At 40.2% G+C, this 18,849-nt stretch overlaps 1 protein-coding gene across 1 annotated transcript in view; it reads right to left on the bottom strand.

Annotated features, from left to right (window-relative positions):
• The window catches only part of zgc:77784 (uncharacterized protein LOC402947 homolog), a 48,774-nt gene that overhangs the window by 28,954 nt on the left and 971 nt on the right, over positions 1-18,849 (bottom strand). The window contains 2 exon segments of the mRNA XM_034113160.1: positions 336-493; positions 9,855-10,181. Of these exon segments, the coding sequence (XP_033969051.1) occupies positions 336-493; positions 9,855-10,181 (485 nt within the window).

Here is an 18,849-nt window from a genome sequence, read left to right as displayed (position 1 = left end):
TACCACTGAATTGTAGTGGAGTAGAAGAAACAATTGAAATACTCAAGTAAAGTACAGTACATGTATCTCAAAATTGTACTTAAGTACAGTGCTTGAGTAAAGGTTCTTAGTTACTTTACAGCACTGTAAATCAGTTCATCATTAATTTTCAGCTGTGGATTTATACACATTTTCTCTAGTGAGACTCTGTTTCAGGTATTCTGGAAATATGGTTAAAATGTGTGCAATGTTTGTATTGAAATGTGACTGATGCTTGGCTGAACAACATGGGGAGTTAACACTGTGTATTTTGAAATGGGAGCTTTTCCTTTCCTCATTGTATATGTTAAACTCACCGAGATGCGGTCATCCTTGGGGCTGACTCGGACGTTGTTGCGTTTCCAAGCCACAGTGGGCTCGGGGTGACCACGTGGAGGCACACACTCCAACACTGCAGGCTCTCCAGCAGCCACCACCACATCGCTCGGGGCCTGCCGGAAATCATCTCTCAGGACTGAGAAGAAAACACAAAGAAATCTAATTAGCTTCTGAAGCCCTGGTCCTCTGATGTACTGAAAACAAAGACTGTAAATCAAACCCACAGGTCGGTGAGCTGCAGCACAGACACAGGACCACTATCCTCAAAAGAAACACCATTTCGGCTTGGAAATCTTTTCTACTTGTTCTCCTGAGTGAACCATATTCTTGCAGAGGGTGAAAAGAAGCTTATTGAGGGAAAGTCAATTATTGTGTTGGCATTTGCATGACTGCTCAAATCCCTGTCAACGTCCTTGTTAGGCTGCGCTGTTTTAATGTTTTCTGTGTCCTACTCTGCTGTCTCCCCTGTCAGAGCAGATGAATAATGCACATCTCTCAGTCCAACATGGAGTAAACAAATAACAGTGCATTCATAATTTAGCCCATGTGTGAGGGAGAAAAAAATGGCCTCTGCATTAATGAAGGGATTGTGTCTCTGATTCCAAACACTATCTTACAAATCTGAAACACTCAGCCCTGAACTGTAAATCTATCCTCACGTCACCCCTCAACTTTGCTCTCTTGCCACCGCCGTGGATAATGACAGGATGAGAAGACTTTGACACGGCAACCTTTGATATCTTCTAATCTTCTGCGGTGACTGACAGATGAAAGCCTCAGAGTGAACTGTGAACTGGATCCTTCTCATGAGACCTCCAGTACAATGGAGACTCATACTCGAATGCTGACAGGCTCACATATTTCAAACACACACACTCTTCACGTTGGACCACATCCTGTATCTACAGCCTATAGGCTTTTTCCTAACCAAAGAGTATTATTCCTGCATAATCAATCAATGCAATCTCCTTTTACACCTTCATGAATATTTTAGCAACCCTTCACAGATTCAAAGATGAAAGATATCTGCTCTTCTGTCAATCTACAACCCATTGATCTTCTATTCATCGATCACTAAAACCCCACCCCAGAAAGCAATTAACCAATCATAGCTCACCAACAGTAATCAGGCATCAGCCTGTCAAGTCAGGAGTTTGTGGGGTGGTAACAAGTGTGTAACCTTCACACACTGCAAAGATAGTTCACTACCTAAACATGGCATTATCTACAAAAGACAAGGTAACTAGGGTGCTACAATGTCACAGTTTAAAGTAATGATAGTGGGTCTGCATTTGGTTTGGAGAAGTTAATATTAGCCAAACTTGACATATGTTTGTTAAACGCATCTAATATTATTTTTCCCCAAAATATTTTCTCTTGTGTCACTGAAGTAGACACTAATGCATAAATCTGACCATTGTGATGCTGTTGGGATGTGCATGAAGTTAGGAGTCAGAAGACATGTTGAGGGCGTTTGGCATGGAGAGGGAAGATTTGAAAAAAAAGATATCTTAAATAAACCAACTGTTTAAAAAAAACTCTTACACTTTTCTTCACATACATTAATAAAATCCAGAGATTAAAGATGGGGTAGGTAATTTTGGAGAAACCAGCTTGAGTGTGCTAGAATTTGAAAATACACAACCGGAAAAAATCTGCCACTACCTTACAGAGCCCCTCCTCCAACACACACAAACGCGCACATGACCAATGAGGGCACGAGATAAGTTTGTGCACAGATGGAAGGCTGACAGGCAGGTAGGCCATCCAGTTATTTTAGCCGGGCCGGTTAAAATGATTGGTCGTGCTTTTTACAGCGCTACGGCTTCCACAGATGAATTTTTTTAATGTATTTATTGTCAAAGCATTTAAGATATTCATTGTTATCGGGATGTTAAGAGCATTCCATGGAATATACTGTAACAAAAAGTGTTTCTGAAATAAATTACATACCCTACCTTTAAACCCAAGAGCCAACAAAATCCAGTGGGACTTGAGACCGCGGCACATTTCTAGCATTAAATTATGTACACAATAACCATGTACATATTTTATATATACACGCATGCCGTGTCAGCCATGTCAGAACAAAAACAGGCTTATCAACTGGAACTAGTGAACAATACATTGGTGTAATCTCAGTCTTTAGTCAGGAGGATTTTTAGTGACATAACTGTAATCTCCTCTAAATCACCTAAACCAAGCACTTAGATCATTCTAAGTACATCATTAAATCCATGCCACATTAATTATCCATCAGTACGCCCGACAGGTCTGTGTCAACATGGCAGCCATGGCTTTTAACATAGCATCAATATTCAGATGCACTGCGTTTGAAGGATATCTAATTTAAAAGGACTCACAGCTGTTCAAAGAGAGGAAATCATTCCTCCCTCTATTGTTTGACGACCTTAATTGTTAGGAATAAACTTCTATGACTTCTCAAAACTAAGTGAAGCGTCTGACAGTTTTCTGTCAGGTATTTAGTGGGCATAAGTCAACCCATAGCTACACTATATGCCCTTTTCTTCAACTTGATACGTGGCATGAATTAATCAATTACACGTACCTGCCTTCTTAAACTGAACTTTATGGAAATTAGTGAAAGTTTACTTTCTTCACCAAGTGGGACTTTTAATGCCATGACATTTAGGATAAGGACAGTGAGAAGTCTTCACAAAAGAAAAACTAGCTGTGAACTTCTAACCTCTTATATTAAATGTCTTATCACACTGCAGTGATGTGTTAATTATTATTCATAGTCAAACACTGGTACAAGTACAGCGCTATGCAGGTGACGACAGAAGAGACACTTTATCTCAACAGGGATACTATCATGGACATCTGCAGGGAGAAGTAACACACCCAAAAGACCCTCACAAACATGGACGGTGGAGCCTTTGCAGAGTTATAACAAAAGCATGGGTGCACTAAAACCAGTAAAGTCACTGACTCTCCTCCCATATGTCTTTTCACCAAATAAGCATGACCCTGTTCACTTGGCTGCCTGTTTCAAATGCTGTGCAGAGCTGAGGGGCTAATTGAAAGCACTGCATTATTTTTAGACCTCCGTCTGTAAGGTCTGGTGAAATGTGTGCACAGAGACCTTTGTTTCACTGCCATGGTGACTGAAGTGAAAAAGTTGTGGGTAGGGAGCTAATCCCTGAACTGCACACTCACAGACAGGAACGCAGATGCTCGCACACATCTTTAGAATTTGAAACCCAGAGTCTGCGGGAACCGACATGAGAAAGTGGGACTTTTGACGGTTTGAAACACATGCCAGAGACCAGAATATATTCCTAACATCACACGCCCCCCCAAACACTGTGCTCCAAAATGTTCTTTGAAGCTGTGTTCAAGTTAATGTGATCCTTCCTTGCTTCATCTTAAAAGCCTGCCACGGCAAACATTTCCTCACGGATGTTTGTGTGATGATGATCATCACAGAAACACAAAGATGAACCCTCCCTCCAGCTCCTGAGGGGCTACTGTCCCTAACTTAACTCTATCGGACATAATACGAATAGGTCTTCCGAATAATCTCCTAAACTAGGCCCTGCGTTCTCGCTTCCCTCGGTCCACGCTGGGCTCAGTCGGATACTGCAGGGCAGCTGAGGGTTGACCCTTCAGAGGCAAATCCTCACTCCACACAGCACGTCCCCTGAGCTTTAATAAAGGCAAAGCAGGACTAACTGACTCCCAGCGATTTCATCATTATTTCTCCAGGCGCTATTACGAGAGTGCCTATCCATTTTCATAACTTTAATATTTCAGGGATATACAGATTAGGAGATTTAATCTGCACGAGAATATTCATCGCTTGATTTTAAGTGTCATCTATATCTATAGTGATCCGTATAATGTAGGGTTCAGCAGAGAGGAGCTGTCGGACTGCAGAAAGGCCATCTGCTAGTTGTTTTGGAAAAATGAACAAAGGATAAAGATAGATTAATCACAATAAAAAATGATGTATGTCAGTTGTGATTTGTATTGCATCCACTTATTAATGTACTGTATATTATTGCATTTCAGTTCAAATCAAGCAGCAACGAGCAAATGACTTAAAAGTTCAGAAAACATTTACGTACCAAGCAAGAGACACATGATGGATGAGTGTGACGGACAGGACAAGGGGGAAAAAATGCTTTTGTACTAAACACGAGGTGACAGTGAGTGTGAGTCGCAGGCATGGCAGCAGGCGTGGGCCGGAGAGAAGAGCGGCTCCAGAGCTCTGTGTTTTCACGGCTGACAGGTAGGAGGGTGGACAGGGAGGTTAAAGGACAGCGGAGGTACAGATTACCGACAACCTGAGAGGACCCGCTGCCTGGCTCCTATTGTTCTTTTATTTCAGAGAGCAATAAACCCGTTAGGGAGGTGGACTAATCCCATTGCCATGATACTGCCCTGTCACAGCTAATGGAGGCTTTGCCTACAGAGAAGAGAGATTGCTTTAATCCATCCATTGTCTCACTGTGTTGATGGAGGATGAAAAGAGACTCCTCGGAAAATAATCTTTATGAAACTCAAGGCTATCAATTCTTCCTCTTTGCATTGATTGTGAAGCGTTGTGTCGCTCCTATAAACCAAAGCAAAGGTGATGTGAAAATGTTTCTTGTATGGAAGTACAAATTAATTCTAAGCTACACACATAAACCATATCCATAAGGGATGATATGTATCTGATATATATCCCCAGTGAAAAGAGAACGAAGAGCCGGAGAAGCCAAGAAACAAGCTGCAACCACAACTTTGATTCGTTCATAATCCCTCATCAAGAGTAGCAGGAACATCTGGCTCTAAAGCCTTTTAAGCAAGTTTTATTTTGTATTTGTCCTACTTTGTTCTAATCCTGCCGCACCATGTGACTGTCTACTTGCTGAAACACGCAGACATTCAAATGCATGATTTAGAAATAGACACCATAGTGTTTTTACCGCCTTCTAGTTTAATTTTAAAGCCAAAAAACACAGTTGTGGAGAATGAAGGACTGGATTTCGCTCCTTCCCACTGCTTAGTTATTCTGGCTTTTTTCAAAACAGCCATGCAAGTCAGCCGAGCACTGTAAACTCACTCTTAACATGGAAGAAAAAAAGAGAATACTGACGGCTGCTGGCATTTCAGAGTTAAGCGAACTCCTCGCTACAAGGTACTCTAAAAAGGGAGCAACAGCAGATATACAAAAAACATCACTTGTGGACCTCTGGGTGCGCAAGTGCATTTGAGCATAAAAAGCATCAACTCAACTGTGAAGAAAAAGGGACTGACTGTACAGAACAAATACATCCGTTCTCGTTTTTGAATCCTTTTAATGTTTTGAAGTCAGCGTTTGTCTCAGCTTTTTCATTCAATGATATGCAAATCTATTATTCCACCTTCTAATTATTTATTTTACCAAAATGGTGGGTGCGAGAGTTAGCATTATACGGTGTTCCCCTTTTCTCAGAATTTGTGGCAAATAAATGATTCTGTGAACTAAACGTCTCACACCTTGAATAGGTAATAGGATCATATAACTGCTTTCTAATACAGAGGGACAGGAGCATGAACTTGAGTGAGCAAAAATGCTGTTACAGAGCCCAGGGATGAGTTTCCAAGTTCTCAGCCTCACCAACAATCAAGTGAAGCTACACTGTGGTCTTCTAAAAGGTAAGTTACAGCACTGTAGCTGTTTTATGAACTTTCAGCATCTGTGTGACCAAGGTTTATTTATGTGGAGTTGATCAAAAAGAGAGGTTACATTTTTTTTTAAATGTGTTGTTTTTGTCAGCAACTAAACCAATAAACCATTGTAAGTTAAACAAGGTTGAGTTTGACCTCCTTCAACACAAAGCGTTTGGAGGTACAGCTTCAGAGTTTTTCACATTGTTCTTTAATTCACTGTCTGCAGCAACAGAGCCAATGATCATTATTACAATTAAGGGGGTACAGTTTGTATTTGTTTTTAAATTATATGAAAAATAAATATACCTGCAGCAAACAGCTAAAGCTGGAATTATGCTTCTCGAGTCTGCATGTGAGCAAATACACACGTTTGGACAGGTTGTTGAGCAGTATTGTGTGCTGAGTAGCAGAGTCATGTTAAGTAAACCACAATGTAAAGAGAATATAGAAGAAATCAGGGAATCAAATGTACCAAAGCTATAGTGTAAAAAAAAACACAGCATCAGTAAGGTGATGACAAGATGGACAATGATATCAAGTTACTTAAAAAGGAATTTAGTTGTCTTTGCTCTGCCACAATATTATTTGTGTGAGTGCTATGCTAAAACATGTGCTCAAACCCTGCAAGAATAAGTAAATAAAAAAATCTCAACCTGACGTCGGATCACCCAATCTCGAAGCTTGCTTGAAATGCAAGCCCACATTATGCGTTGTTGAGATTTGGGAGATTACCCATAACACCCTTTTCTGCATAGCTTTGCAAAGCCATGTATCTCTGTGGAAGCAATTCCAGCCAACACTCGCAGACGCCAGCTCAGAGAAAAGTTATCCTGGGGCTAAGACCTAAATGGCTGGAGCGAGAGGAGAGCAGTGCAGAGAAAGTCTTAGTCATGTGGCACAATGCATTATGTATCATTCAATGACAATTAATGTGTAATTAATGTGGTTAAAACCAGGTTAGTGTCAGTGATCCTGCTCCACACTCAGACTACCGGACAGATGCATCGGTAATAATTACTGCTCAGTGGGAGATTCAAGCTATCTCCCTCCCACCTGTTGTCCCTCAGACTGCTGCCCCACACACAGCCAGCACCAACACACACATTTCTGCAAGACCACCAGCCTAAAATATGGCCTCTAATTACCACTGTGCACTCCCCCCGCCTCCCTGCCAAAGCTAATTGGGTCACTATTTACCCCACAGTCAGCACAACTTCACACAGAGGGGAGGGGGAGTCTGAGACCACCACCATGCTGTTTTGGCATATGCCCTCTCTAGCCTGGAGGCTGCAAAATTAGGAGCAAAAGCAGGCACTTGTTAATACTGTTAGTCACTTAGTGCCTGCAGGTGAATCGGCCCTTTACCAATATGACTGTGCCGTTATCTCCAGCTGCACACGCCTCATTTCATTATCAACGATAATATGATACATGCATCACATATTATTCCAGCTTTGATATTTGCATTAGATGCAGCTGCTCATCAATCCAAATATATAGTAGTATATATACTATTTTTGGATGCGAGCTACAGATGAGGTCAGCCAGCCATGAGCTCTTACACACACACTAGTAAGGAAGCCTAAATAAGAGGGAAGATAAGACTGTGCTCAAATTGCTGTTTTTTTTTTTTTTTAACGAGGACAGTACGACCTTGCTAATCTGTAAGGCTCCATCCACTAATCAACCCGGTGACTAATCCATTTCCTCATGCCAAAGAGAAGCTGCAGTTCAGCCCAGGGCCCAGCCACACTGGCACAATTAGGAGGGAAGACAATAGCACGTGTCCTCAACCGAGGAGGGAAAATAATAGACACAGAGAGCACTTCACTTCAGTGCACTTTCAGCAAGATAGGAGAAAGCTCACACTCCCCTGCTGTACTCAGCAGCAGCAGACAACACAAAGAAAACCCAGCTTTAAATGCATGCTCACACACATGATGTTGTTGGTGCCCACAGAGAGGGCTTGCAGGTGATGTGATTATAATCTAGCTTGCCTTAGAAAAGGTCGCCACGTGTCAGCAACAACAGTTGTGTTACATTTCTCTTAAAACTGACTGTTTATTTTCTGTAGACACAGTAAAGCAAAAACAACACAAATTCCCCAAATGTGATGATTTGCTGCTGTTATTTGACATACAGGACAGTTTATTGACCAGCCCTGGGTTTTGCACTGTTGATCAGACAAAATAAGACATTTGAAGGCACTACCTATTACATTTTTTTAAACATTTAATATTATTTTTATAATTGTATTTTATAGAAATATGGCAAAGCAATTTATTTATTTATTTGTAGAGTTAACTAGGATACATAAATATATTACCCAGACATGCAAAATGTAGCCTGGACAGATAGGAACAATTTAAGGGGAACATTGGATATTACTCAGGTGTTATCCTCTAACATGTTGTTATTGTGAATATTTGGAGAACTCAGACTCTGACAAGAAATATGCTGATCAGAATCAGCCAGAAAACAAGCCTCCTACAGCTTTCCAAAATACTTGAGTTTAATAGAATCATCTGAAACACTTGTCATTGTGACGGAGCGACAGAAAACTCAGAAAAAAGGTCCCCCGCAGCTGTTGGAGCGAGCTGCATAACAGATGACATAAAGACAAGCGTTTTCAGGTAATGTTTTTTCTGATAACCTGAAGTGTTCTTAGTTTTTATATAAACTCCCACTTGTAACTGACTAATGTTGATCTTGCCAGAGTTAGAGCCAGAGGTGGCAAATTAATTCAGTGGTTAATCAATCATTGATTCAAACATCAATACCTAGACAATTAGTAGTCCTTTCCTGACTACTACTGGTAGAAGAAACAGTATCACATCCATTCCTATCCAGTGTTTCTCATTGGTTCCTAAGGTAAATGTCATCATGTTCAATTCTTATTATGGACACAATGACAAAACATGATGTGACATTTCCTTTAAAGTGTAAAGTAAAACCTCACTTATATAGTGTAATTTACAACAACGGTATATATTCTAAAACCAGAATATAATCAAAGTCAGACAAAATCTCAATAAACTAAAGCTGTCATAGTATTGCCTATACATGTTAATGATTTGCTAGATTAGTAGTTACCTTGCCAACAAGGTCATTTGGAAAGGATTACTTTGTTTGTTTGTTTGTTTGTTTGTTTGTTTGTTTGTTTGTTTGTTTGTTTGTTTGTCAGACAAAGCATAGCATCGGCAGTGGAAGAACCCACTACATGTAGGAGCAGATCTAAAACATAAAGCAAATCATTTTCTAGTTTTTGTAGCATTTTTGTAGCATTGCGTCCTTGGACTTTTTTTGCTGCATTCATGTGGTGTCACAATAATTATAACGATTTGTTTTAAACATTTCACATGAACACAGCAAAGGTGGAACCAAACGACTTTCCGATACACCATGGCCCTAGGCTGAGGTTCACTCTCTCCAATAGGCATGCTAGTTAAACACAATAAAACATGTTTAAATTCACTGTGCTGACCCCTCTCGAGCCAGATATACACACCTTAGGGCTAAATAAAAAGTACAATGTAGCAGTAACATTAAATAAGGAACAGACCAACAGACTATAACTCATCACAAAATGTATCTCCAAACACACCAGCATGTTTACGGTGTTTCTTCCTGCAGTCTGGTAGTTTCATATCATTTTTCTTAGGCACGGCAAACCCTCCAGTGGACCTCCATAAAGCTGCCAGACGGCTGCAAAAAGATCTGGGACACAACTGCACAAAGCATCTGCAGAGCCCACACGCTAGAAACGTGCACACACACACACACACACACACACACACATTTGTAGGACTGTGATCAATTATGTAGACCCTTACTGGCAACGTCTAGCGAAGCATTGTGACTAATGGCTTCTCCCAGGTAGTTGCGGGCCACACAGGTGTAGACGCCCTCGTCTGGTTTGCTCCGGCGTCCGTGCACAATGCGCAGGAAGAAGAGGGAGCCGCTGGGCAGGAGCATGCGGTGAGATCGGGGGTCATCTTTGTCCGTTTCCACACGCTCGCCATCCTTATACCATTCTATGCTGGGAGGGGGTCTGCCCTCTGCCTTGCAGTTGAGGGTGGCAGGCTCCCCCTTGGACACGATCAAATCCGAGGGGTCCTCCACAATCCGAGGTGCGCTGTCTTCAAACCGAGCCCGGGACCCTGTGGAGGAGGAGATCAGGGCAGAGGTTATCTATCTGACTATACTACCATTAATGAAAACACTCATCTGTAAGTAACAGGACAGACAGCAGCAGAGGCATTTGAAAAACAACAATATTCTCCTTTGGAGGTTGTTCGACAGAGACAGTGGTTGTGTGTTGGATAAATATGTGTGTAGCGAAGAAGCAAATCATGGGTAATCTCTCTTTGAAGGTCAACTCTCATTCAAGGGAAGACGTTTTGACATTTTAACCGTTTGAATCACGCTTTCCACCAACAACCTGTGCCTTTCACGTCACTAAAATTGATACTATTTGTTTCTGCAATATTCTGTAAATAGAAGAACACAGAAGCCCCATATCGCTGTAAGAGAGCATACAGAGTATATACATACAGTATGTATAGGGAGTATTTTCACAGAAGACAACTCCTGTGCAAAGGATTCAATCGTCCATGTGATATGGTAATGATCTCTCTGTCAATCAGGACTGTTGCAGAGGTAGGAATGGTTGGTGGAAAGCTGGGAGCAGGACAAGCAGATCTATGCATTTAAGAATTGAAAGTGTTGAAAAAAAGAGCAAGTCAGAGAGATATAGATAAATCCCATATTCTTCTCTCTAGGGATCCATTACTATCTTTCCTTGACTGTGAGGCACACTGCTTAAAATCCTAAGGTAAGCTTTTAGAGGAAGACCAAACGTCTCCAACAGTGTGTTACAGTTAGAGAGATGAATAATTCAAAATGCTACTGCTTTTACGAACAGATGGTCTCTCACTCTGGAAAAAGAAAAAAAGAAAGAAAATGAAATGGTCACTGTGCCACTAGTAATTGTGCCGCTCGGGCTGAGGCATTATTTTCAGCACATAATCTGAACTGCATACAAATCTTCATCCATCATTGAAGAGGAGCAGTCAGGAATAACCTAATGACACACATGTTGTCGCACATGCATCTGCTACATTATATTTAAATCTGAGGTATCAAGATAAGCCCTCACTTTTCAGCTGGAAGCAGATTTACGTCTTTTCATGAAATGATTTGATCCACGCGGGGCAGGAGTTGCCATCATGGCATAAACCTGAAGTAAACATCTAAAGAGCGATGTGAGCTCTCTCAGCGAAAACACCCCGAGGTCACAAAGCAGGACAGCTCAAAACACTAATGCAGGATGTGGATGAATACTAATCGCACCATTAAAATGTGCCATGGCACCTCCAGTCAGTCCCAACAAAAACACACACTTTGTTTATAAAAAGAGAACAAGTGTGAAGCATTTCATGGCCTGTAAGCTAATCCTTTAAGATATTATAATGCACTTTACTTTAGATTATGTTGCACATCTGCATGATATCTGTGACCTGGACATATTGCCACATCTGACTGTGTTTGTCCACAGAAAATGTGTTTTGAAGAAGCGTCTCTCCGGCTGAGTGATGTCCTGGCGTTGAACCGTGTTTTTAAAGCACGCAAAGGTAGTTCAAATCCCAGCTCATATACTACAGTTACATCACTCTGAACTCTTACTCTCAATCAGAACTAGAACAGAAATACTGCGAAAGAGTTGAAAAGATTACTTCCAGCAGAAATGATTTTTCTGACACTGAAAAGGGCAATGATGTTGAAGAACAAACCCTGCATCCTAAACTTCCGATAATGCAACTTCATAGCTTCGTTTATATTACTGTCTGTTGAATGCCACACAAGCCTTGACAGTTTACAGCTGTTGTCAGGCTGAATAGCCTTTCTCACAGCAGGTACATTGATGTGCATGTGTCAAATTATTGGAATGACCCTTTAACTTTAAGCTGGTCGGCTAACAAATTATTGCTGATCTTAAACAGGATTTTTTTGTACATGACTTTTCAATATAAAGACAGATCTTCCTTTTGAAGCTGTTTTGTATGCAGTTTGGAAGTAGATAAACAAAACTGTAAAACCAATATTTAAAAGTTAGTAGTTATACTGTATGGTCTAAACCAAAAACAATAAGCTGACACAAAATATAAATCTCTGAGAATCTGAGTGAATTGAAGGTCCTGCAGAGAGAACACCCTCTGTGGATCTGTCACTATGAGCGACCGTCCCCTTTGACGGCACATCCATTGTTTACCTGAAGAAATGATCAGTGAATCTTTAATTGAATGTAAAAGGGAACACTCATTTCTCAGGGGGACTTTAATGTGTTAGCTCTTATTTGAAAGAATATTTGTTTTAATTAGTGTGTTTGAGCTCAGTGATATTTCCTGAATAATTAAAGTTGAATTAGTAACCTAATGTAGTGTTCACCCCTTTGTTTTAGGATCTTTTATATTTACGTTTCACTGTATAATCATTTAAAACACTCAAATTTGCTCTCTCTTAAAACGACTGCTTTCGTTTTAACTGAAAATAATTTAACCCATAATCTTCATTGTTTTAAATAGTTATTTGTCTTCTTTAGTCATACTGTAGATCAATTATTAAATGTGATTATTCATTGACTTTAAAAACATCCATTTATTGTACTTTAAAAACAAATACAAATAATAATTTGAACTTTTTAACTGTTGAATTATACGTTCAGGGTAATCAACTGAAAAACCAATACAAAATAAAATAAAATAAATTATACATTCATGTCTACATTTAAATAAATAATATCAAAATAATAAATACCAATAAACAAGATCAACAAACATGTTGCAGTGCACTGTCACAACCTGAAAACTCCTTACCATATAGCCAACATTTTGGTAAAACATATTCAACATATTCCACTCAGTTAAACATTAAAGGCTGGCCTACCGTCATGGTCCAGAAGTAACAGGAAATAAATGTTGAACTACAATTTAAGACCAAATAAAAATGTTTTGGCCATCATGGCAAATGCTGGTAGGGCTGCTCATGTCATCTCTTAAATTTTTTTTGCGAGAAACACCAGCCTGTGTACATGGTCTGGTTTCAGAGATGAGCGCAGGCAGGTGACAATATTGCCACCTGTACTGACTGTAGTCGAGACTTTCTGTTTTGGGATGTTTTCGTTCCTGCTTACTGAGATCCAACTGTCCTTGTGCTGCGTGTATCAGCACATACCGGAATTTGTAGTTGCTTTAGTTGTTTGAAAGGCACACATGGCACCATGACAAATCCTTGTGTATTCATTTGATTTGCTGGGTTTATATTTTAATAGGGCTTGAAACGCCTGCAGAAAATGTAGACACACATTTTAACAAGCTTAACTATGCAGACACAGTCCAGTTAAGAATGAAAAGTGTATCAGAACGTTTTTCAGTATTTTAGGAGTGGGGATTATTATTGAGGGTTATTGGGTACAGACAAATAGCTACAGCTATCAGTCAACTGTATCAATGCAACACCAATTATTATGGACAAAGTGGCAACAAATAATAGCAAACAGCTTCAGGTTGACAAGCAACAACTTGTGCCTGTGACAAGTGTGTAATCAGTGAAAAGTCTACACCACCTTGATACGACAGCAAAACATTTTCTTTGGAAGAAAGAATATTTTCACAGTTGCCTTTTCTTTATGACAGGAAGATTGCAGTGCAGTGGTTGAAAGCACATTTCAGCAAAAGGAAACTCTGTCAGCCCTGTTTGTGACACAAAATAATATAACGTTACGGGCGCTAATGGGGATCTCTGTGAAGGTATGTTTTAGTCAGATCATAAACATAGCCCATTAGAGCCGGCAGTGGGGCCAAAGACACTATGGGAAGTAGGAGTGAGACTGGATTTGTCTGAAAATATTAATCTGGAGCGTTCTGGCGTGAAATGATTTACAGGGAACAAACAAGAAGTGGAAGGATATTGGCTTCTGATGTTGTAGAATTTCACAAAAAATTAGATTACCACTGAAAATAAACGGCTGCTTCAGTTAATTTAGGCTACATTTGGTGAAACTCACAGCTTTGATCGAACAACAACAAGATATTATTTTCCATTTACTGTACATTAAGATTCATCAGTATTTTTTGGAGACTTTAGAATTAAAGATTGGATTTAGTTCTGACTGCTTTACGTGGTTTCTCAGCAGTAAATAAAATAAAAAGCAGTGGTTTAATAATCAAAGCTTAGTGTTGTTCTCCTTAACAATAGGAGATATCAGCTCAACAACAGGCTTGCCTTAACAGAAGGTACAAAAACATGCCCTATTCAACATTAATTCAACAGGCTTGTATTGAATATTATAAGTCAAAACTAATTCCCTGTAAGACAAGCACCATCTTTGTGCTAGAGCTCTATCGGAGAGGACAAATCAATTAAACCCTCTAAAACACATCTTAACTATGAACCTCTTACACATTCAGCGAGAGCTGCAAAAGACAATCAAGATAATCCATACAGTAGGAGTAAAAAGCATTCAACCTTCAGCTGTCGTCAAGTATGAAGGGGGCTTTGTGAATGACAGTGTGCAGGGTCTCATGCAAGGTAATCGCTCCTTTTTGCGCTCTCAAGGCCATGAGGCTTTTTCAGAAAGAAAGGCAGAACATCGGATTGAACAGCTCTTCTCATTTGATACTTGTTGGACACCAAACTGATATATTTTCCTGTTTCCTGGAAACAAAATAAATAGTACTGATAAATGGCCTTTATTTAATAGGCGAGGCTCAGCCTCATCTCTCTCTGAAGGTATCGACCTTGGAGTAGAAGATGGCTTTGTGTACAATGTTCAGGAATCTGGCTTTCACCGACTGGCAGCCATTTCACTCTGGGAGAGCCTACAGTATAGCCTATATACAGAACTGTATGTATGGTGCTGTTTGTCTACATTCATCTATATGACCTATCTCTGTGATCTGTGAGTAAGGATGGTTAGATGTCCTAATTGACATGATTGCTTTTGATCTGTGGTAATTTATTCATTCAAAAACAAATAAAAGTCCAGAATAAGCAGGCAACCACAGTCAAATGATGCCCATTAGTGCCGCATGAGGCTCTGATAGACAAGCTATAGCATTTGTACTAATTGCAAACGCAGACACACGCCCACATGTTTGCTCACGGCGTCTCCTACATTTCTGCCTCATCTAACACACATTGTTAATGTGCTTGGAGGCTGATCAAGATCACGTCTTGAAAACCTTGTTGATTCAGGGCTTTGGAATTACATAACAAGAGGCGCTTTCATAAAATTGGTATTTCAAAATATTAACCTTTCATTCTCCCAAGAGAAAGAAGTGTACTGCTGTCACCCTAATGATTGAAAACAACGAAGCGCAGGGCATGTGTGTTTTCATTTGGTTCTTAGTGCCTTTAAACGACACCTGGGGTTGGAGCGAAACACATACAAGCAGCTAGATCTGCCTCAGTGCTTGAAATCTGGTCAAAAACACAAGTGTCTACAGGCTGAGGCAGACTGCTCACAGGCCAACTTTCTAAGTTAAAGTGAGACAGGAGCAGAAGGCTGGCAGCTCGTCTGTGGGGTTGGTGGCTGTCTGCTGAGATTTACTTGTCTTTTCCAATTTCAATTCATTTACATACTTGAAAAGGCAAAAACATTCAAGGAGTTGTGCTAGCATTGCCAGGTAATCTCTGAAGGAGGGCGATAAGGTCTCACAGAAAACTCAATTTCAAAGCAGTCAGGTTTTATTATCTTCTATCAGTCTTTTCTTTTTGAGCCTTTGTTTGTTAACTGTTGTCTTTTGCCGTAATCTAATCTCTACATGATGTCATCAGCGACTGTACCAGAAGTGGGGCATCATCAACATCCGGCAACATGACTCAAGCATGAGGCACATAGTGGTTTCATAATCCATGACTGTTTCATCAAGAGGGACTGTGAGAGGCTTTAGTCAGCCTTCAGCCATATTTGTCACCAAGTAATGAGCAGGAGGACAGAGTGGACACAAATCACCAGCTAAGGCTTGTTTAGCATCGATTAGTTCCACGTCGAGCATGTCAACAAGCTGAGTCTGAATACAACTCAAGATAACGGACATTTCAATGAGATGCATTAGGGCTGACAGACACTGATGCCGTCTTAATTAAGGATCAGTGTTTGTGTAAGAGAAAGAGCTGCTGGGAATCAAGCTCAGTTTGTGAAGGAGGCTGTTGTTTTAGCTCACAATCACACAGCGGATTTAGAAAACATATACTAAACCCCACCATGCATCTTCAGACAAACAGAGAAAAACAGGCGGGACACAAAGACACAAAGAAAACATACCCCGCTATCATTTTAACATTCTTTTTTTCTTTTGAATAAAGACGACAAATAGGCTATTTGTTTAAAAAGCAGCTCCTGCAGAGGTCATGATGCCTGTTTGAATACTCTTCCGTATTTTTATTAAAACACACATCACCCTAAGGGTACGTGCAGTATAATAGAGGCGGGAATGAGAGGAGATATACACTCCACAATGGACGTAGGCAGATGTTGTGGGTGTTGAAAAGTGCCTTTAATGTTGAGAGGTGGCATCAGTTTATTATAATGAAGCAGAGCGAGTGGCAAGAGGAGTCACAGAGCTCAGGATTTATAGTCAGATTATAGTCATCAGTGAAGAAGACGTTAAATTGAACTGACTGATACATTTTTGGCCACGTTGATTTATCAGCTGTTATTATCTCATTTCAGATATTGGTATTATTGTTTATGTCAGCCAATGAATGACAATACATTGCAGTACTGAAAAAAAGCAGAGGCCTATAGATGCACATAGAGGTCTGTGTTTGGAGGTTACATAAACAAACACCACAAATTGTACACAATATATACTGTATGTATATACTGTATATTACACACCTGACTCTGCTCGGCTTTAGTCTGAAGACATTTAAAGGGCCCATGTCATGCTTTTCCGGTTGTTACCCGTCCCCTTGTGTGTTATGAAGGTTTTTCTGCATGTAAAGGGTCTGCAGAGTCAAAAACCCTCAAAGTACACCCTGTAGCGAGTAAAACTCTAACACAGCAAAGACCTGTCTATGCTGCCCCAGAACGCCTCGTTGGAGATTTCTCATTTTCCATTGTTTTCTTCCTGGGTTCTGTGACGTGTGAACACCCAAATGGACCAATCCACGGAGCACCTCACACACCAGGATCCCTTGGCTAACTAACAGGGAGTCCCCATTGACTTGCATAGAGCTCCCTGAACGCTGGTAATAGACGAGTTGGGATCACGGAGAAATGCTCTCCGCAGACCCATTCTCACAGCGTTATAAACCTTTTTCTTACTCAATATCAAGCCACACTTATTGTTTTTACTTCGGCTGTGAGTGTTTGTGTGTGCTCAGGATGAGTTTCGCTGTGTCTCTCTGTATCGCCGACCCGGAAACCTGTCCGCTCCTCGCAGTAGCGAGCAGCAGCGAGCCTCCTCGCAACGTCCCGACCAATCAGAGCACACTGGGCTCACAGGGAGGGGGGGGCAGGAGCTCCAACAAGCCGTTTAGGACAGAGAGTGAATACCTGGTGAATACACATACTATACAGAGATGCTGTATGAGAAACCAATGTGATTTTGGAAAATTGCACAATATAAATCTATTCTAGTATACCTCAACAATGGAAATATGATCAGTAGAAATGGCCATGACATGGGACCTTTAAGACATAACCTCAGACTTTAAGAAACTGGATTTTCAATTTTGTCACACATTTTTTAACATTTTGTGGACCAAACAAATAATGTAGAAAATAGTAATGACAATTTGTAGGTGCAGCCTTATTTCTTCTTCACAAGTAATGGATCACATGACTTCATACATGTGTAAGGGACGCATATGGAAACAAATATTTATCGCCCAGCTTTGCAGATTCTCTCAGCTCTACGAAAACCTTTGGCTTTATGTCCTAATTCTGTTTTGGGTTTACAGAACCTGCTTTTATCAGTGCTTGCTTTTACAATGCTACTTTGCAGATGTTTCCATGAATAAACTCTCAACTTCATCTTGTTTCATGCTATATTTGCTGCACCAAATAGCAGACAAACAATGTAAGCCACCAGCTGGTGAACATAATGGAGCAGCGAGAGAGCTAGATATCTTAGTCATGAATTGCTGTACACCAAAAACAGAGCCCAAAGAAAATGAATATTGGACTTACAAATGCCACCTGGTGAGAAACACAACTCCAAATGAATGCTAATGTTGCTAATATATCTGTAGATAGTAGCAATGCTAACAGTTCATAATGTCAGTGATTTGTTTTCCCCTGTTAATATCAATTCAGTTAGGTTTGAAAATATATGTGCAGTTTTATTGTAAACAAAAATAATATGTTTGACATTCAGTGTTTCTCACAAGATCCCATTTTAGGTATTTTTTGAGGCCTAACAAACGTGCTGATTTTCAAACCTTCTTCTTAACTGTTTTTGGCCTGTTATGGCTACCAAATCCCAATCAGCAATGAATTAAACCATTGGCAGGATGTAAACAGTGACACCATGTAGCTTACTTGTTCAAATTCACAACAAAACAGGGACCCACAAAACAATTGCTCAATAGCACTTCTAGTGGTAAAATAAAACCCAATCTAAAATGTTGTGCATGAGTTTGTGTAAATAGCTGCTGATATTTTGTTTTCAGATTTTTAAGTTTAGGTTTTATGTTTTTGTTTTAAAAAACACAGCATGAGTGGGAATTAAATGATAGCAGTGAATATGTTTAACTTTACTTTCATATCCACTAGCTAAAGCTGCGTTTGATTAATAAGAGTTTAAAACTGAAACACGC

Source organism: Trematomus bernacchii, unplaced genomic scaffold (assembly GCF_902827165.1).
Source record: "Trematomus bernacchii unplaced genomic scaffold, fTreBer1.1, whole genome shotgun sequence".
Lineage (NCBI taxonomy): Eukaryota > Metazoa > Chordata > Actinopteri > Perciformes > Nototheniidae > Trematomus > Trematomus bernacchii.
Note: the sequence above shows the minus strand (reverse complement) of the source record. Positions and strands in the feature narration are given on the sequence as shown.